We start from the raw sequence: 17,513 nt of genomic DNA, 5'->3' as shown, positions 1-17,513 counted from the left end.
CAAGAAAACGAATAGCTATGTCTTGGTGAGGGTGCAGCCAGAGTGCTCTTTGGAGGCAAGAATGATGGGCCTTCGCCTTACATACTTTGAGCATGTTGCTAAGAGGAGTTATTCCTTGGAGAGGGATATGAAGATGGGAAGGGTGGAGGGTCAGTGATGGAGAGGAAGACTTTCAGCCATGTGGACTGAAACTGTGACTGCTGCAATGGGCTCTGTCTAGAAGTGAGAGGATAGAACAGGATAAAGCAGGGTTCAGATCTTTGTTCACAGGGTTGCTAAGAGTTGTACTTGACTTGATGACACCTAACAACAACAAAACACCATCCCTCAAGCACCTCTGAAATGCTTTTCTATTACAAAAACCAATAAAATCATTATTTTATTTAACATGTGATATATGTATGAGGTAATGGACTTTGAGAAAACAGTATTAAATATTACCTATGATCACAATTCTAGCCAGGAAACACACTGTGCATGAATAAATAATAAACTTTCTGACAGAGAGAGTTTTATGCCATCAGAATAGTCAGGCGGGAACTTCCAGACAAAGTTTGACATGAGTCAGGATTTCACAAGACATATAAGCTAAGAGGGGCTCTAGTGATGTGGTGTGTTACACATTGGGCTGTTAACTGAAAGGTCAGCAGTTTGAATCTACCAGCATCTCCAAGGACAGTCTCCTTCCTTAAGAATTTATAGTTTTGAACAGCCGATGGAGGGTCACAGTGAGTCAGAATCAACTTGACAGCAGTGGGTTTAGATCTGGGTTTTAGACACGCTAAAGGACATAAGAGTGATTATGGCTGTTTTTATCTACACAAAGGGCACACATTAGCGGGCAGCTTATTACTGAGCCATCATTTACTATCAAGTACTTTGAGTGAACATTTACAAACCATACTGGTTTTTAAATCCCCAGAGAGGGGAGAAGGTGGTCAGGTTGTTCTTGGATAAAATTGGTTGTTCTTGGTTCAAACTGTTTTTCTGTCAAACATTCTTCTAGGTGGTATAGCACTGGTCTGTGCATTGCTGTACACAGGTAACTCATGGTTGCTGTGACGCTAAACACTGTGACACTGATGTGCCAAATGTGATAATGGTTACCCATGGTGGACAGTATTTGGGGGAGCTTCCCAAATAAAACAAGCCTGAAAGCAGGAGTGGCATCCACTTCCGAAATGGCTTGCCTCCGGAAACTCTATGAACTGTGCTTAGGTCTTTCATTTATAGGGTCACTGTAAGTTGTCTATGACGGCTCCTAACACCACCACAAACAACAACTGTTTTTCACACATTCATACACATTTTGTTTTATAACATTACAATGTCTAATCAACACCTTATTGTATATTGCTGTTTCCTTCACCCAACTTATCCGTTTTTATTCACCTGGTCCTCCCTTCTCATGCCTAATAACCATCTAGCTGGAATCTGTGTGTAAACCATTCCTTAGCTTTTCCTTAGTATGTTGTTGTTAAGTGCCATCGAGTTGGAGACGACCCATAGTGACCCTATGAACGAAAAGACCTGGACACCGGTATAACTTTTGTCCTTTCTCCAGGTTCATAGTTTACAGAGGCAAGCTATTACGGAAGTGGATGCCACTCCTGCTTCCAATTTTGTTTTAATCGGGGAGCTCCACGAAATACTGTCCACCACGGGTAAACATTCTCACATCTGACACATAAGTATCACAGTGTTCAGCTTCACAGCAACAAGTTACCCCTGTACAGTGGACATAGCAGGGTCATACGACCTAGAAGAATGTTTCACCAAAAACAAGTAAAGGCAGGCCTGAGGGCTGCGGATTAGTCAACCTTTGGCTTGGAAGCATGACTTTCTGTCCACTACGCCAAATGATCTCTATGCTGTCATTCCTTAGTATAGTCTTACATAATAATTGCCCTTTTGTGACTGATTTATATTGTTGAGCATAATTAATTTTATTTTCATCCACGTTGTGCAGTATTTCACAAATTCTTGATAATTTTTAGTGATGTGTAATACTCCACTGTGTGAATGTACCATCATTTTCTTGGTCCTTCATCTGCTGATGGACACATGGATTGTTTCCAGCTCTTTGCTATTGTAAATAATGCTGAAATTAAGCATGAGTGTGCTTATGTTCATCTATGTTCCAGTTCTTATTTCTTTGGGATATCCACCTACTAGTGAAATTTTGAGATCAAATGGCATTTCTAACCCCAGTTTTCTAAGGAAATGAAAAGCTGCTTTCCACAGTGGTTGTGCCATTTTACATTCCCGCTGCCAAATTTTCTTGGGAGCAATAAAATATATTTGAAATGGTCAATGATTCAACCATTTCACTAATTTAGATTATCCTTCATCTCAGCCCAAAAGAAAGCAGTTGAACCATGTTTACAATGATTTATTTACTTTTATTAAAACAAAAAGAATAAATTAAAAATCATTCATTATCCCCCTACATTAATACAATAAATTTCAACTTTGCTTATAACCACATGCATAAAGATTTTATAAAGTCACAGTAATAGCATGACTTCTACTGGGCTTATTATACTTACCATATCAGATACATCCATGTTTCTATACAGTATTCCACGTAATTATTTTAATGGCTACACAATACTTCACTATTTTTATTAGCCAACTTTCTTCCTGGACTTGTAGTTTATTTCCAATTTTTGCTATCACACTACGGACATAGACATCGTCATGCATTTACCTGTTTTTCTTTTGAATTATTCTTTTGGGTCAACAATCTAGGAGAATCAGCAGGGTAAGCGGGCATGTTCATTCTCATGACTCTTACAATGTAAATACCATACCACATTCTAGATGCTTATTTACTTTAAATGACACCAAAATTAATACAAGCAACCGTTCCTTTTTTGAAAAAAATTTTATAAGGTAGTTTTAAATGTCAGTACTTAAAGTTATATACTGTAATGGTATATTTTTAAAAAACTCCAAACACAATAAAGAGTTTGAAAACGCTGGTTTCACAGAATACTAAAAGTTTCAATGAGTTAGCATAAGCAGTGATGGCACACATGGAAACGACATGTATGTCAGGGTAAATGCAACATCTGAGGTTCCAGCTCCCCAAGTCCCCTTTGGGCAACCCAAGGGTTGAAGAGATTCATGGGTAAGCACATCTATGACCCACAGGATCAGTTCACATAGGTTGGGAAGTTCTAAGTCAAAGAGAGATTAAATGACTCATTCTATATCACAAATTGGGTTAACGGCAGAGCTGGGAATTAAACAAAAATTTATGGACTTTCATCCATCTGTTTTCTACTGTATCACAACTATTCTACTTACTTTCTAGCTCTAAAAATTTTATATACAAACATGTATTACAATTAAAAAGACTTTTAAAACATGCTTAAAATGATCTAAACTAACAATTTACATCAAAGCTAAAAATTTAAAATAGCCCTTAGCATTTTGTTTAGACTATTTTCTCCACAATTTTTCAGAGCTGCGATTCTTTTTAGTTTGTAAACTTTTTGAACAGCAATGAACTTTTACACTCTGTTGGTAAGTAAAGAATAACAATAAATTACATACAATACAGAGAAAAGGAAATGAAAAGACTTAAAGTCAGTCCACATTCTATATAACTCTAAAGGTGAAAAAAGAAGCCTTTTTTTTTCTTTCTTAAATGTTGATTTTGCAGAGGTAGGAAAGATTCCCTCTTTACGTTTCAAGTTCCTGCTAACAGAACTTTTCTATACATTGTCTACTACATTACACAGTCTTAAGACACTTTTCAGTCCATACAATGACTTTAACCTATACCCAGTGTGGATGCTACCAGCAGGGAAAAAAAAAAAAAGATTTACAGCAAAGGTATTTCACCTCTTTCCAAGTGTCCAAAACTCCACATTAGCTTTAAAAAGCAGAGATTTTAGTGGCTAACTCCACTGATTCATCTGCATATGCTTTAAGACTTTTCTTAACCATTAACCACTGGACTTGGAGGTACAGTGTGGGCTTAGGAATTCATATTAAATAACCCTCTGCTATGTGCAAAAGCACAGGAACAAGTTATAGACTGAAAACTCATTTTCACTATACCCCAAAGCAGTGATTAGCTGGTCCTATCTGTGGATTTGCTCAGACGTTATACACACTGACACAGCCGTGGGACCGCATGGCACTTGGAAGATTACCCACTATTTCCCATTTATTAAGGTCTGGATCATATTTTTCAATGCTCTGAAGATACGTTCCCTTGGAGTAGGAATATCCTCCAGTGACATAAATACATCCGTTCAAGATGACAGCACCACACTCCATCCTCCTTTCCATCATAGGAGCTATCTCTCGCCACTCATTTTGTTCAGGGTCATAGCATTCCGTGATTGTAGTCTGTCCACCAACCAGATAGAGCTTATTTTCAAATGGAACTGAACACAATCCATACTCTACAGAAGATTTAAAAAGAGCAGTTTTATTAGGATAAAGAAAGGAATTACTGTATAGAGGTGATGTTATATTCCTTTACATTGAGCATGCAAAATCATTGTGCAGGGTGATGAATGTCCAATTTAGTGACAGCTCTTACTTGCCCTTTAGGCAAATCTTGAATCCGTTCAAACCGGTTCTGCTATGACTAACCAAGTACACCAGGAACAAACCTGAACTTTTACCATCTGCGTGATTCACCTCAGTAACCGGGACAGGATGAATTATGGGTTGAAGGTATAACAGGAGATCTGGAAGCAGCATAGCAAGCCCTTAGAGGAGCCTGACGAATGAGACCAGATTATTGGCAGGACTGTGAGTACAAGATCTAAGGAGGCCTTCACTCCTAGTCAGGTCACATCCATTAAAGGTTGTGCCTCACGTGTCTCATCTGCCTCATCTGACTACCAACCTTGCTGCTTCTGTGTTCCCAGTTCTACTCCCACTATGAACCTGTTGGTTTATTATTCTGGGGTATCAACCCCAAAAGTGCATTCAGATAGTTACTCTGTGGGACCTGAAGGAAGAAAGGGTATGTCAGTGGCACATTTGTCACCGAGACTAAATAAAGATTTAGTTGGCCATTAATGAGCTGTTTCTTATGCCTGGAAGTCTCTGTTTTCTGTGGGTCTGTCCATGACTGCCTCCTTCCTATTATTCAGGTCTCACTCTATTGTTACCACCTCAGAGGAGTGTTCTCTGACTACTCAACCTCAAGTGAAGAGGTGGGCATCTCTACCTATCACCCTGTTTGAATTCTCTCCATGGCACTTCTCACTGTGTGGTATGTCTCTTGTTTTTCTCCTTCAAGCAGCGCAGGATCTGTGTCCTGTTTTGTTGATGGAAAGGTTTCTTTTCTTGGCTGAAACTGCTGTCCCCTCCCCTTTTTGGTCATTTTTCTCTACACTACTGAGCCTAACACAGTCTTGTTTAATGAGCTCTTAGCATTGTGCACAGCATGTAGGAAGTATGTGCTCAGCCAACATCGGATACAGAAATAAATCAAAGAACAAATGAATGAATACATTTAAAACTTGCATGGGGATGATACCATCTGTCTGTCACTACTCAAAGTTTTAACACACAGAAATGAAATATAAATAAATATGCAGCAGTCTGTAGTCAGTTATTACATGAATGACAGAAGCAGAGTCACACAAGTGATAACTCCAATGTTTTCTGATATTTGATATCCACTGAAGTGATTTTTCAAATTTTTCCAGAATTTTTCTCACTGAAGGGACTTGTAAACTTTATCAAGTCTAACTTCCTCACTTTATTAGAAAGTAAAGCCAACCAGTAAACAGATGCCAGAATCAAGGGGTGGCATTTGACTGACTATTTATACTCTCGTCACTTAATACTAATTCTATCTTGTTCTTTACTCTTCTTCCTCAGATAGTCCCTTCACTTAGGCAGCTTCCCAGAATAGTGCCTAGAGTTTTGTTGTCCCACCCTCCTGAGGCATCTTATTCATCCCCATGCCCAGAACCATCATCTCCAAGCAAACAACTCCCAGAGCTCTATATTTAGCCACATTCTTCCTTCTGAGCTGCAGGCCCATCTTTCCATTGCATGCTGGAAGCTCTTCTGGGTCCTTCACACTCAACAACTGCTCAGCTCTCCACTTCCTCTTCCCCATCAGCTTCTCCTTGCATGCTCCGCCTCCTCCTCCTCAAAGAGCCATCCATCTTAGAATAACTGTTACCTCCATTGTCACCCTCATGCCTATATCCAGTCAGACAAACCATCTGCTCCCACTGTGACATTCTTCCTATCCGCTCTTCTTCTCTACTCTTGCTAGTCTGAGCTTTTGGCATGTCTTACCAAGTTCCTTACGACAGCTATAGCTCCTCGCCTTCTGTTCTTCTCCAAGTCTACCCTGAAAGGTATTTACTACTTTAAACTAGAGCTGATCCACATGATTCTCTTGCTCTGAAATCCTCAGTGGGTTCTCCATTTTCAGTAAAGTTTCTAAACTGCTATTTTAAAGCCCTCCATAGTGCTCCCCAACTGAACTTCCCAGTTCTCTCTCTCATCCTATGCCCTCCTCATTCATCTACAAGTATTCCAGTTCCTGGGATATACTTTGCGAGAAGTCTTCTTTCACCAAAAGTCCTTTCTCAACAACTACCTTTCTTATTGGAGCCATTCTTTAAGGTCTAGACTGTAACCTGCCTACTCTCCAAAGTGTCACAAGATTGTCAGAAAAGTAAACTCATGGCCATCGATCATGCCATCAGAGTCAATTCTGACTCAAGGGAACATCATGTGTTACAAAGTAGAATTGCTCCATGGGGTTTTCTTGGCTATAGTCTTTACAGAAGCAAATGCCAGGCCTTTCTTGGCCACTGTTGTTATATGCTACCAAGCCAGAACCAACTCATAGTGGGCCCTCCAGTGGGTTTTCAGAGGCTGTAAATCACACAGGAGGAGACTGCCCATCTTTCTCTCACGAAGGAGCTGGCCTTTTAGAACTGTGTGCTGTTGGGTTAGCAGTCTAACTCCTTACCCGTTAGGCCCCCAGAGCTCCCTGAGGCACCTCTGGCTGGGTGGAAATCACCAGCCTTCAGCTGAGTAGTCATGTATTACCCAGGGACCTGGTGGCATAGTCCTTGGGAGTTGTGCTGTTAACCTAAAGGTTGTGCCTCTCTGGTGGCGTGAATCCATCAGAGGCTCCATAGGAGAAAGATGGGCAATCTCCTCCTGTGATACATCCTGAGAAAACCCACCCAAGCATCAGTATGAGTTAGTTTTGACTCAAAAACAATGAGTTGAGTTGAGAGACCTCGTAAGATTGCCAGATTCCTCTTAATTAGACTCTTGCTCTCTATTCTAAACTTCAATAGCACTCTTTGTGTAGAATTTAGTAAAGACTGCCCAGTACTCCCATTACCTATGTACATTTGCTCCCAGATTTTTAGTTCCTCTGGTAGTAGAGACCAGCCCTTAACCAAGTATGTCCTCTATAACTAAAATAGTTTCTTTCAAAGTGGAAGAAATTAATAAATGCTATCTTGAATGTTATGTAATTATATAGTCCCCTTTTAATACATTAATATTCATTTTCTAAAATATCAGCATTCAGAGTAATTTGTTAGGTGTCGGTCAAGTATGACTCAAAGCAACCCTATGAACAAAAGATCTGAACACTGTTCTATCCTATGCCACCCTCACACTTCCTGACACACAGGAGTAACTAGGTGTTGCCAAATAACCACTATTGCCCATTTCAATCAGGGCCACATTACATGTCTCCTGATAGAATATGAGGATACATGTGAAACAAAATCTTAGCTTCCCACTTTGAAAAAACTCAAACCTACTGGACTGGCTGAGACTGAAGGAATCCTAAAGACTACGTTCTGATTGAAGTCATTCTCTAAGGCCATTCTTTAAGAGTAGCTCAGAGACACTTTTCAATCCATAAACTAAAATTAACCTGAGGTCACCTTACAGCTAAATAAAAAAAAAAAAAACCTGTTAAAAAAAATCATTAACAGCAATGATGCTTTGGAAAAAAAAAACAACAACACACAAACCCAAACTTATATTAAACCAAAAAGTCAACGAATACTTTCAAGAAAAGATGAGAAAGTAATAATACAGAGGCAGGGAAACTAGATGAAGGGAAACAGAGTAAACAGAATACAATAATGAGAATGTCAAGAATGTATTGTCAAGAACGAAGCTAATGGCACTAAACAATCTATACAGGAATTACTGAAAGAGAGCCTTAACCGCTGGGTAAATCTCCAAAGAGACACAAATAATAATCATTACCTCACAGTCACAGCCTAAATGATAAAGACAAACACACAGGACTCAAAACTGGGAGGTTACAGTTCTCAGGAGGTAGTAGGGTCGTTTAGCCTGTAGCTGCTAAAACAAAGACGGAGCACATTATCCTTACATTATGGTTTTTAAAACCTCATTTATTTCTGATTGATCTTCCAACTTGCCACAGCTTTTAATACTTGAGCTTACAAACCACAGATTTATAGATTTTCTTTCAAGCAATTAACAAGCTATTGTCAACTTAAAATAGCTTACAGGACTATTTTTTAAAGCAATCACTTTAGGACTTAAATGTTGTTGTTGCTGATTGCCATTGAGTTGAGCACTACTCATAGTGACCCTATGAACAAAAGGCCTGAAGCCTTTCTATAACTATTGTTGTTTCTCAAAGTTCACAGTTTCCAGAGGCATGTTGTTTAAGAAGTAATGCCACTCCTACAATATTAAGTTTAAAATATAACTTGTTAGTCTTTTTCAGATATTGGAACTTCTTTATAAAGGAAAGTCTGTCCACAAGATAGGCAGAATAACAGCAAACTCAGAAGCTTAGTTAAACTAAGGCTCAAGTGAGATAATAATAGTGCTGTGGTTAAGGCATGGGCCCCACGCCAGGTTGTTTGAATCTGAACCTCACTTCTAACAAGCACTAGCTGGCTGACCTTGGACAATTTATTTAATCAATCTATAACTCTGTGGCCTGTTAAATGATTTATTAGGAGTACCCAGCTCACAGAATAATTGTGATGTTTATATAGATTAAGACATGTAAAATTATTGGAATATTACTTAACATATAACAAGAACTCAGAAAACAAAATGAGAAGAAACCTATTCATTCCACAGAAGTCTTTAGAGTCAGAACAGCTTGTCTTCTCATGCAAAGCTTGTGGCACGTGAGGGGGTAACACCATGTTTAGGTATGTTCCACTTCAAGTGTGATATGGATGGATGGGAAGGAGCTGCACTGGTCAAAAGCAGGTGAACCAGAACAACGTTAACATTCACTTAATGAGGCAAGGAGCTTAGTGGTTACAGTATAAATCAGACTGAATTTGAATCTTGTCTCTACCATTTCAAGTTGTATAACTTTGGGCTAGTTATTTATCCTTTCAAGATGTAATTTCTGAATATGTAAAACCTCCAGGGCTGTAGTGGGAACTGAAAATAATATTACATTCAAAGTACTTAGCTGGTGCTGTGTCACCTATGAGAAGTTGCTCAAAAGGTGAACTATCAGTATTGCTAATGCACAGTTCAGCTCTGAGCTTCAATTATAGCTTCCACAACCTGTAGAGAAGTCTGATGCTACCTGGAAAAGGACTCAAACTAATATGAATCTTTGTTAACAAAAATAAATTCAAATATATGAAATCGCTGTCACATGTTATAGCTCATGCTTTCCCCTGAGTTAGTCAGAAACAGACATGTCAGAGAATAAATTAAATCACTGAACTCAAGTCTTTTCCTACAGGCAGAAAATGAGTCCTCTTTATGACTCACACGGTAAAGATCACCACAGAGCTCTTTACATCATAGGAGAAAGTGCTTCATAGTTAATGCAGCCAAGAACGAACATGTAGAAAGAGAAAATAATCTCCTGCCGAACTTCAATCAGTGGGTGTCATTTCTGACACTTTGAACGGCTCAATGGTGCTTTTTAACTTTGTCTATAAAAATTGGTGTTTTATGTAAGCCATGTAAGGAATAAGAAAATGAATCTAAGTGGAAAAAAAAGAAAAACCACTGTTACTTAAAATGTATGTAATGCAAAGGCATCATGGAAAATATTTATGGATATGAACCAATTAGATAGATATACTAGTATTTTGAGATTTTTTTAAAATGACACACATGTATATTCTACCATAATTTAGTATTTCTGCTTCAAATCCATTTTTAGCCAACCTGAATGTTGATAAAAGGGTTCAGGGCTATAGGCTAAGTGTAAGACTACTGACTGAAAAGTTAGCAGTTCAAACCCACCAGCTGCTCCACAGGAAAAAGACGGCCCGTCGATTCCTGTTAAAAACAGATGAAGGGGGAGGGAATCACCAAAAAACAAACAGGTGAGGAAACTCACTGGAGGTCACGAGTTGGAAAGGATGCGACAGCAGTGGCATTGGTCTTGAATTAATAGGTTGATACAAGTTTTGTACTAGAGCATGTGCTTTCTGGAACAGTATTTTGTTACCTGGATGTGGACTGGAGGTGATGAGGCTCCACTCGTTGATATCTGAATTGTAGCTTTGAACTCTGTCATAGGTGCAGCTCCCTCTGTAGCCACAGTGACCGCCAATGACATAGATCACTTCGTGCAGGACACAGGCAGTAGCATTTCCTACACCTGGGCGGGCAGTAATGAAAATCACCTATTTAGATTTATCTTCCATTATTTATTTCTTGAAAACTTATTTTGCTGTGTGCTTTCACACAGATACTCTGCTAAGTTTATTTTCATTATTATTGATTGCACCTGCAAGGAATGGGGCTGAATGTAATAGAGGCCTTCAGGAAGAAAGACCCACTAGTCTCAAAGAGTCTGTGTGCTTTGAGAGTGAAAACAGATGCAGATAATAAGTACACAAACCACAGAATGAGAGAAGTACTATGAAAGAGGAACAAATGAATGGCTGTAAATGTTCAGAGCCAGGAGATATTTTTTGACTAGGGAACTCTTGGCAGGCTTAATGGAAGTGGCTGGATTTGATTTGACCTACCTTGACAGACAGGATTTTGAAGTCATCCTAAGCAGAGAAAAAGACAAGCACAATGGCTTACTGGGCAATTTGAGCAGTCTAGTCCAACCAGGGCAACTTGGGGTTGCAATAGAGGAATGGACTTGTTGAATCTACATGGAAAGGACTCTGATGCCCAACCAAGTAACCTGGCCTTTTAACTCAGTAGGTTGTTAAGGTTTTTAAAAAGATGGAACAGCAACAACAACAACAAAAAAGGACACAAGATCCTGGTGACTAATGGGGACCAAAATTAGAAGGTTATACTTGTCCATGTGACTGTCTTCATGCTGCCATGGTGCTAGAATCTATGCCACTGATGTTTCAAATTCGAGCAGGCTCACCCATGGTGAACAGGTTTCTGCAGAGCTTCCACATTCACTTGTTGTTGTGAGGTGCCATCGAATCAAGTACAACCACAGCAACCCTAGCAACAACAGTTCTGAACTCTGTCCTATCCTGTGCCATCCTCATCATCTATGACATATATGAGCCCACTGCTGCACTGTGTCAATCCACCTGGTTGAGGGTCTTCCTCTCTTTTGCTGGCCCTCTCCCTGTCGAAGTATGTTGCCCCTGTTTAAGGAATAGCCTCTCCTAGCAATAAGCCCAAAATACGTGAGGCAAAGGTTCATCATCTTTGCCTCTAAGGAGGACTCAGGCTGCAGGAGCCAATGGTAACGGAAGAGGAAGTGGAAGCGGCATTGAAGGCACTGGCAAAAAATAAGGCCCCAGGAATTAATGGGATACCAATTTACTTGTTTCAATTAACAGATACAGCCCTGAATGTGCTCACAAGCTCATGGCAGGAAGATTTGGAGGATAGCTGTCCAGATTAAGATGGATTAGGAAAAAGACCTGGTTATCTGTTTCCAAAAATTAGCCAATGAAAACCTTGACTCACAATAGAACATTATCTGACTGGCTTGCTTTGGACTTATCACCAGATCAACTGGAGAAGGAGGAAGTCACGTTTGGTGAAGTAGAGATACAGGGCCAGGGAGGCAGACCTTCACTATGACAGAGGATTACAACAGTCACAATGACAGTCTAGTCAACATGCCACAGATCTAACATTTTATTCCGTTATAAATAAGGCTGATATGAGCCAGAATTGGCCTGGCAATGTTTTGAGAAGCCGGACTCTATGAAAAGGAATGTGGCATCAGGATTGGTGGGAGACTCATCAATAACCTGCGTTATGCAGATGACACAACCTTGCCTGCTGAAAAGTGAGGAGGACTTGAAGCATTTGATGCAGAAGATCAAGGAATGCAGTCTTTGGTATGGATTGCATCTCAATGCCAAGAAAACAAAGATTCTTACCACTGGGCCAATAGGCAACATCATGATGGACAGAGAAGGGATTAAAACTGTCAAAAGCTTCATCTTTCTTGTATCCAAAATACATACCCTTAGTACCAGCATTCACTAAATAAGGAGATGCATTACATCGGGAAAATCTGTAATTAGAGGCCTCTCCAAATTATTGAAGAGTAATGATGTTAGTTTGAGACTAAGGTGCATCTGATTCAGGCCAAGTCTTTCTGATTACTTGCTATACATCTGAGAGGTGGACAATGAATAAGTATGACAGAAGAACTGAAGCCTTTGAGCTGTGAAGTTGGAGAACACTGACCATTCCATAGACCAAAAGAACAAACATATGTCTTGAAGAGGGTCCAGCTAGAGTGCTCTTACTTTGGGCATATTGCTAGGTGAGGGCTATTCCTTGGAGAAGGACACGATGCTTGGAAGGATGGAGGTCTGATGAAAGAGAAGACCTTCAACCAGGTGGACTCACATGGTGACTGCTGCTATGGGCCGTTGTGTGTCAGAATGTGTGAGGGTGGCTCAGGAGAGGACAAGGTTCAGATCTTTTGTTCATAGGGTCACTAAGAGTCATACTTGATTCAATGGCACCTAACAATAACTCTTATATCTCTATATATCTGATTTAGAAGGGGGGCTTATGGGATAAAGGGAAGAAGCAAGAAATAGACACAGGTAGGTCTTGATGACTAACTGAATCAGAGACAAAGACTGATTCAGGGATCTTGAGTAGGAAAAACTTGTAAAATACTGGGTATAGAAAAGGAGAGAGGAGGGAATAACCTCAGCTGGGGTGGAAGGAAAGAGGAAAAGAAGCGATAAGACTCCTCTTAGTTCAAAGGCAGTTTAGTCTTTCATCACAGCTGACAAGGTACTATTCTCCCCTGGAGTGACTAGACTTAAACAAAAATCAAAACTTCAAGGCAAAAGTAAAACCCTCTGGAACTATATACCCAGCTGGTAGGCAGGATAGAATTTGGAGTCTAAGAATCTCCTATTCCCAGGGTTAAGACAATAATACATATGACTTTTTCCTCAGAGCCAATATGCCATTGCAAGTACCCCCACCCCCTGCCCCCGCATTGTTCCAAAATAATTTTTTTATTTTCCCAGAAAAATTAATAAAACTCTCATCCTAAAATAAATGTACTCTCAAAACCACTGACATTGTTATACTTAAGAAACAGAAGCAAATGCACTACAACTTAAGGTAATTGCCAAGGTATTCGAACTGTTTTTGTTTCTTTTCTAATAGAGGAGTAGACAGGTCATTCTGAACCACCCTGGGGCGGGAAATGGGAAGAGATAAGCAGGTTCGAGCACAGGCAGAGCCAAGAACCACAGCAACAAAAGAATTCAGCTACTTCCTCCCGCTCTACCAACTACCGGTAAGCCTGTGTATGACATTATGACTAATATGAAAGATACTTCCATCCTATTAAAGCTGTCCATCTTCTGTAATAGCATTCATACAATGCCTGACATTCACTGTGCAAGACACTGTTTACTTCGTTTTACCAGCATGATCCTCTCTAAAGCCCTGAACCTAAGTGGCACAACTAGTTTTCTCTGGACTAGAAGCCTAGAAGTTGGCAGTTTGAATGTATCCAATGACATCATGGAGAAAAGGCCTGGAGACTGCTTTTGTAAACATTACAGTCAAGAAAACTCTGAAGAGCACCTCTGTTTTGTCACACAAATAGTTAGAATCGACTCCATGGCAACAAGTTTGTGTTTTTGTGGGATTCTCCTGGGTTATGCTAACTCCTGTGGTACAGATAGCAAAACTGAAGCACAGAGAGGTTAAGCAATTTACTCAGGCTCACCAGCAAGCGAGCGCTGGTGGCCTAGCGGTAAAAAGTTCACTACAGCACGGAAGGCACAAGGTTCAAATCCACCAGCTGCCCCACGGGAGAAAGATGGGCAGTCTCCTCTTGGGTCATTAACTATCTCTGAAAACCTGCGGGAGGGCCAACTATGGGTCGGTTCCAACTGGTTGGTACACAACAATAACACCATCAGCAAGTAACTGCCAAGTTGGGATATGCCTGAGAATTCGGCTTTGGCTTGCTCATCAGCACACTGTGCCTTTCAGGCTTCCTGCCTGTCATCCAAGGATCACACCAGGTCAGATTCCCAAACCAGGTCAAATTCCCACACCCTTGTGAGCAGCCAGCATTAAAAAAAGAAACAGAAAGGCCTGGGAAGAAACATTTGGAATAAAATGACACAAATCTGGTAACAAACTACCAGTTGTTTTTATACAACTTCCAAGTAGCAATGAATAAATGTAATTAATTAAGGCAGGTTCCAGTTCAACTCTTTCACCAAAAGAAGGGGAGCAAAGCTAAAGTACTGCCAAACACAGCAGAAAATCGTGTTTATCAGACGGATACTGAAACCCAACTCCACAGGACACACGTAGAGGGTATGAGGTATCCTCTGAGTCAGGAATAGAATCTCAAAAAGCAGAGGCTGTCCCTAGCTCTTCGGAGAATGGTTCCTACCATATCCTACAAGAACCAAATGTATCAAGTGTAATAAAGAACTTCTTAAATGACACACAGCCAGTGCATTTTAAGACGGGAAAAAATTCAGTAGTAAAAAAAATTGATCGGGGGCTGAATCTGAAAGAGTTCAAATTCAAGAACACACACAAAAAAACCACTGATACTTAAAATATGAGCTAATAACATTACTCGGTTTATGCTCTTCACTTAATCTGACTTTAATAAAACTCAAAGTAAGAGCCAAGTGCAAGACTTAGGCCACAGAGTAAGTAAAATGACACAGAGAGAGAGAGTGAGAGAGAGCAAGCGAGCACTTTTATCTCTGTATCTTTTCTAGCCTGGGTATTAGATTCAAATAATGTAACTTTCAGAGATGTTGGGAACTCTGCTATGCTGTTTTCACTTGGAACATTCTTTGCAACATTATTGGTATAATTCACATAGTTCCTGGTTAGTCATGTCAACAAGTCAGTTTTGGCTCACAGCAATCTGTAAAGCAAGAGGATAAGCAGTTCCATAGGGTTTCCAAGTATGTGAATCTATGGGATCAGAAGGCTTCATCCTTCTCCCACGGGGAATGTGATGGGTTTAGAACACCAACCTTTCAGTTAACAACCTCTTAGACCACAGGGTCATCAAGGCTCCATAATGAATTCTTTCCAAGGTTAATATAAGAAATGTGAGACCACAAACCCAGTCTCAAACACCTGAAAATATAAATATAATCTGCACTTACCTTTAATCATGTTTGCAATAGGAATCCATTTCTCTTTTAATGGGTCATAGAATTCGGCCTCTTCTGCTGGAGCCCCCTTTCTGTAACCACCTAAAGCATAAACACAGCCACCCAATGTGACTGCACAGTGGTAATACCGGGCATTGAGCATTGGCAAACCTTCTGTCCATTCATCACTTTCACTGTTATAGATCCACACTGTGTCAAGAGCTTCTATGTTATCTGTCCTGTAACCCCCAGTAACATAAATGTTGGGGCCCAAACATGTAACACCATAACTCTCCCTAGTATAATCTGGTATTTCAGCTCCCTGAATCCAAACATTTGTCAGGGGATCCCATATGTGAACCTCTGAGAGAGGATGCCAGTAGTAGCCTCCAATGATATACATGGTGGCTGTGGACCTCTGGGAAATCTCTTTATGCATAGGATTCAAAGCATTGTATATCAGAGAGCGTATCTTATTTTCTGTAAGTAGGCAGCTTCTTTGAAGCCCTAAAGCTGTTTTCAAATACACTGGATCTATATCTATGTTGATATAGCTTAGCAGATTATAAAGGCATTCAATTCGATTTTCTACATCATGGGCGGTCCATTTAATAACTGGCTCTATGATAGCTTCTTCTTTCCAAACGCTAAGATTCTTCCTGGACAAGATAAAGAGAAACTTCTCAAGGCTGATTTCCAGAAATTCTTCCTGTTGCCATACTTCCTTAAACCTTGAACATAAAATTCTTCTTGATTCCTTCTCTAGCTCTGGACAAACGTGAAATTCTGCAAAAGAATGCATTCCAATACAATTGTCTATATCCAGGTGCCTGACCAAAAACTGCTCACAAGCCTTCTTTACTGAAAGGAACTGTAGCAGATCTGCTGCTTCGAGCAGGCTCTGAACGTTTCTTTTCGTTATTTCAATTTGGGATGTGTATGCATAGTTTACAAGGCCTTCCAGAATATCATGGTGGATGCCAGACAGCTTTATTTTATTCTTAAATTTTTCTTTCATGTCAGCTGTAAACATTGCCTTAAAATAATTGCTGCAAGCAGCTAAAACTGCTCGGTGACAATGGAAGATTATGCCTGAAGGGCACTGAAGGGTAATATCAGTAAATAATCCATCCAAGTAAAACGTTCTGAAGGCATCCAGAAAATCCACTGGATGTGATGAATCCTTGAAAAGATAAATATAATCTTCTTGCCCTTTTAGAGCCATAGCTGCAATAAACATGAAACAATAAACGGGTTTTAAGTTTTGCATTATCTCAATCAACGTGAAATAATATGTCCATCATTATGATTTTCATCAGATACACTTCAAACTAAACTAATTTCCGCATTCAAAGACGCAAAAGCAAAACACGGATGCACTGCTTTGTAAATGATATGATGACCAGTTTTAATTCAAGGTAATTCGGAGGCTAAAATGAGGCCCTTGGGTGTTTCAGTCCTCTTCTGAGAGGAAACAGGGATTTGCTACCACATTCACCCAGTCTCTGTAGTCTACCCCGGGCAGACACTTCGAGAAGAGATTCCAGGCTTCTGGAATCCAAGTGCCCGAGGGATTATCTCCACAAGAGCCCGGACGATGGACATCTAGGGAGACCCCAACTGAACCTTCTTCTCTAGCTCAGTCTTCCTTCCAATTCACACAGCGATGCGGGGGGTGGGATGATTGAAATATATTAGTCAATAAGAAATTTCGGAACAGAGGAAACCTTGTGTCTTTTTTCCCAAGGAAAGAGAGAAAAGAAAAAGGCCTGGCCTGGCCTGGCCTGGCAGCCCCTCCACTGCGCCCCCTCCCCCACGGCTGCCACAGGGGCTTCCGCGCGCCCTGGCCCTCGGGCCCACTTTCGCGCCCGGGAATCGCTCCGCCCCGAGGCCTGGCACCGGCACTGGGCTTGAGAGCGCCGCGCGCGGGGCCCGGGACTCCGCACAGGTGTG

General features: G+C 40.5%; 1 protein-coding gene across 1 annotated transcript; it reads right to left on the bottom strand.

Moving 5' to 3' along the window:
- Positions 1 to 3,925: 3,925 nt before the first annotated feature.
- Positions 3,926 to 16,785, bottom strand: KLHL23 (kelch-like family member 23). Its single transcript, XM_006902117.1, has 3 exons — positions 15,573 to 16,785; positions 10,451 to 10,603; positions 3,926 to 4,421 (listed from the first exon to the last, which is right to left on the bottom strand). Exons 1-3 carry the CDS (start codon positions 16,783 to 16,785, stop codon positions 4,111 to 4,113), a joined length of 1,677 nt encoding a protein of 558 aa, XP_006902179.1. The 3' UTR covers positions 3,926 to 4,110.
- Between the last annotated feature and the right edge of the window lie 728 nt (positions 16,786 to 17,513).

This window comes from Elephantulus edwardii, unplaced genomic scaffold (genome assembly GCF_000299155.1).
Source record: "Elephantulus edwardii isolate Elephantulus edwardi_28Jun2011 unplaced genomic scaffold, EleEdw1.0 scaffold00369, whole genome shotgun sequence".
Lineage (NCBI taxonomy): Eukaryota > Metazoa > Chordata > Mammalia > Macroscelidea > Macroscelididae > Elephantulus > Elephantulus edwardii.
This window is presented reverse-complemented; position numbering and strand designations above follow the sequence as displayed.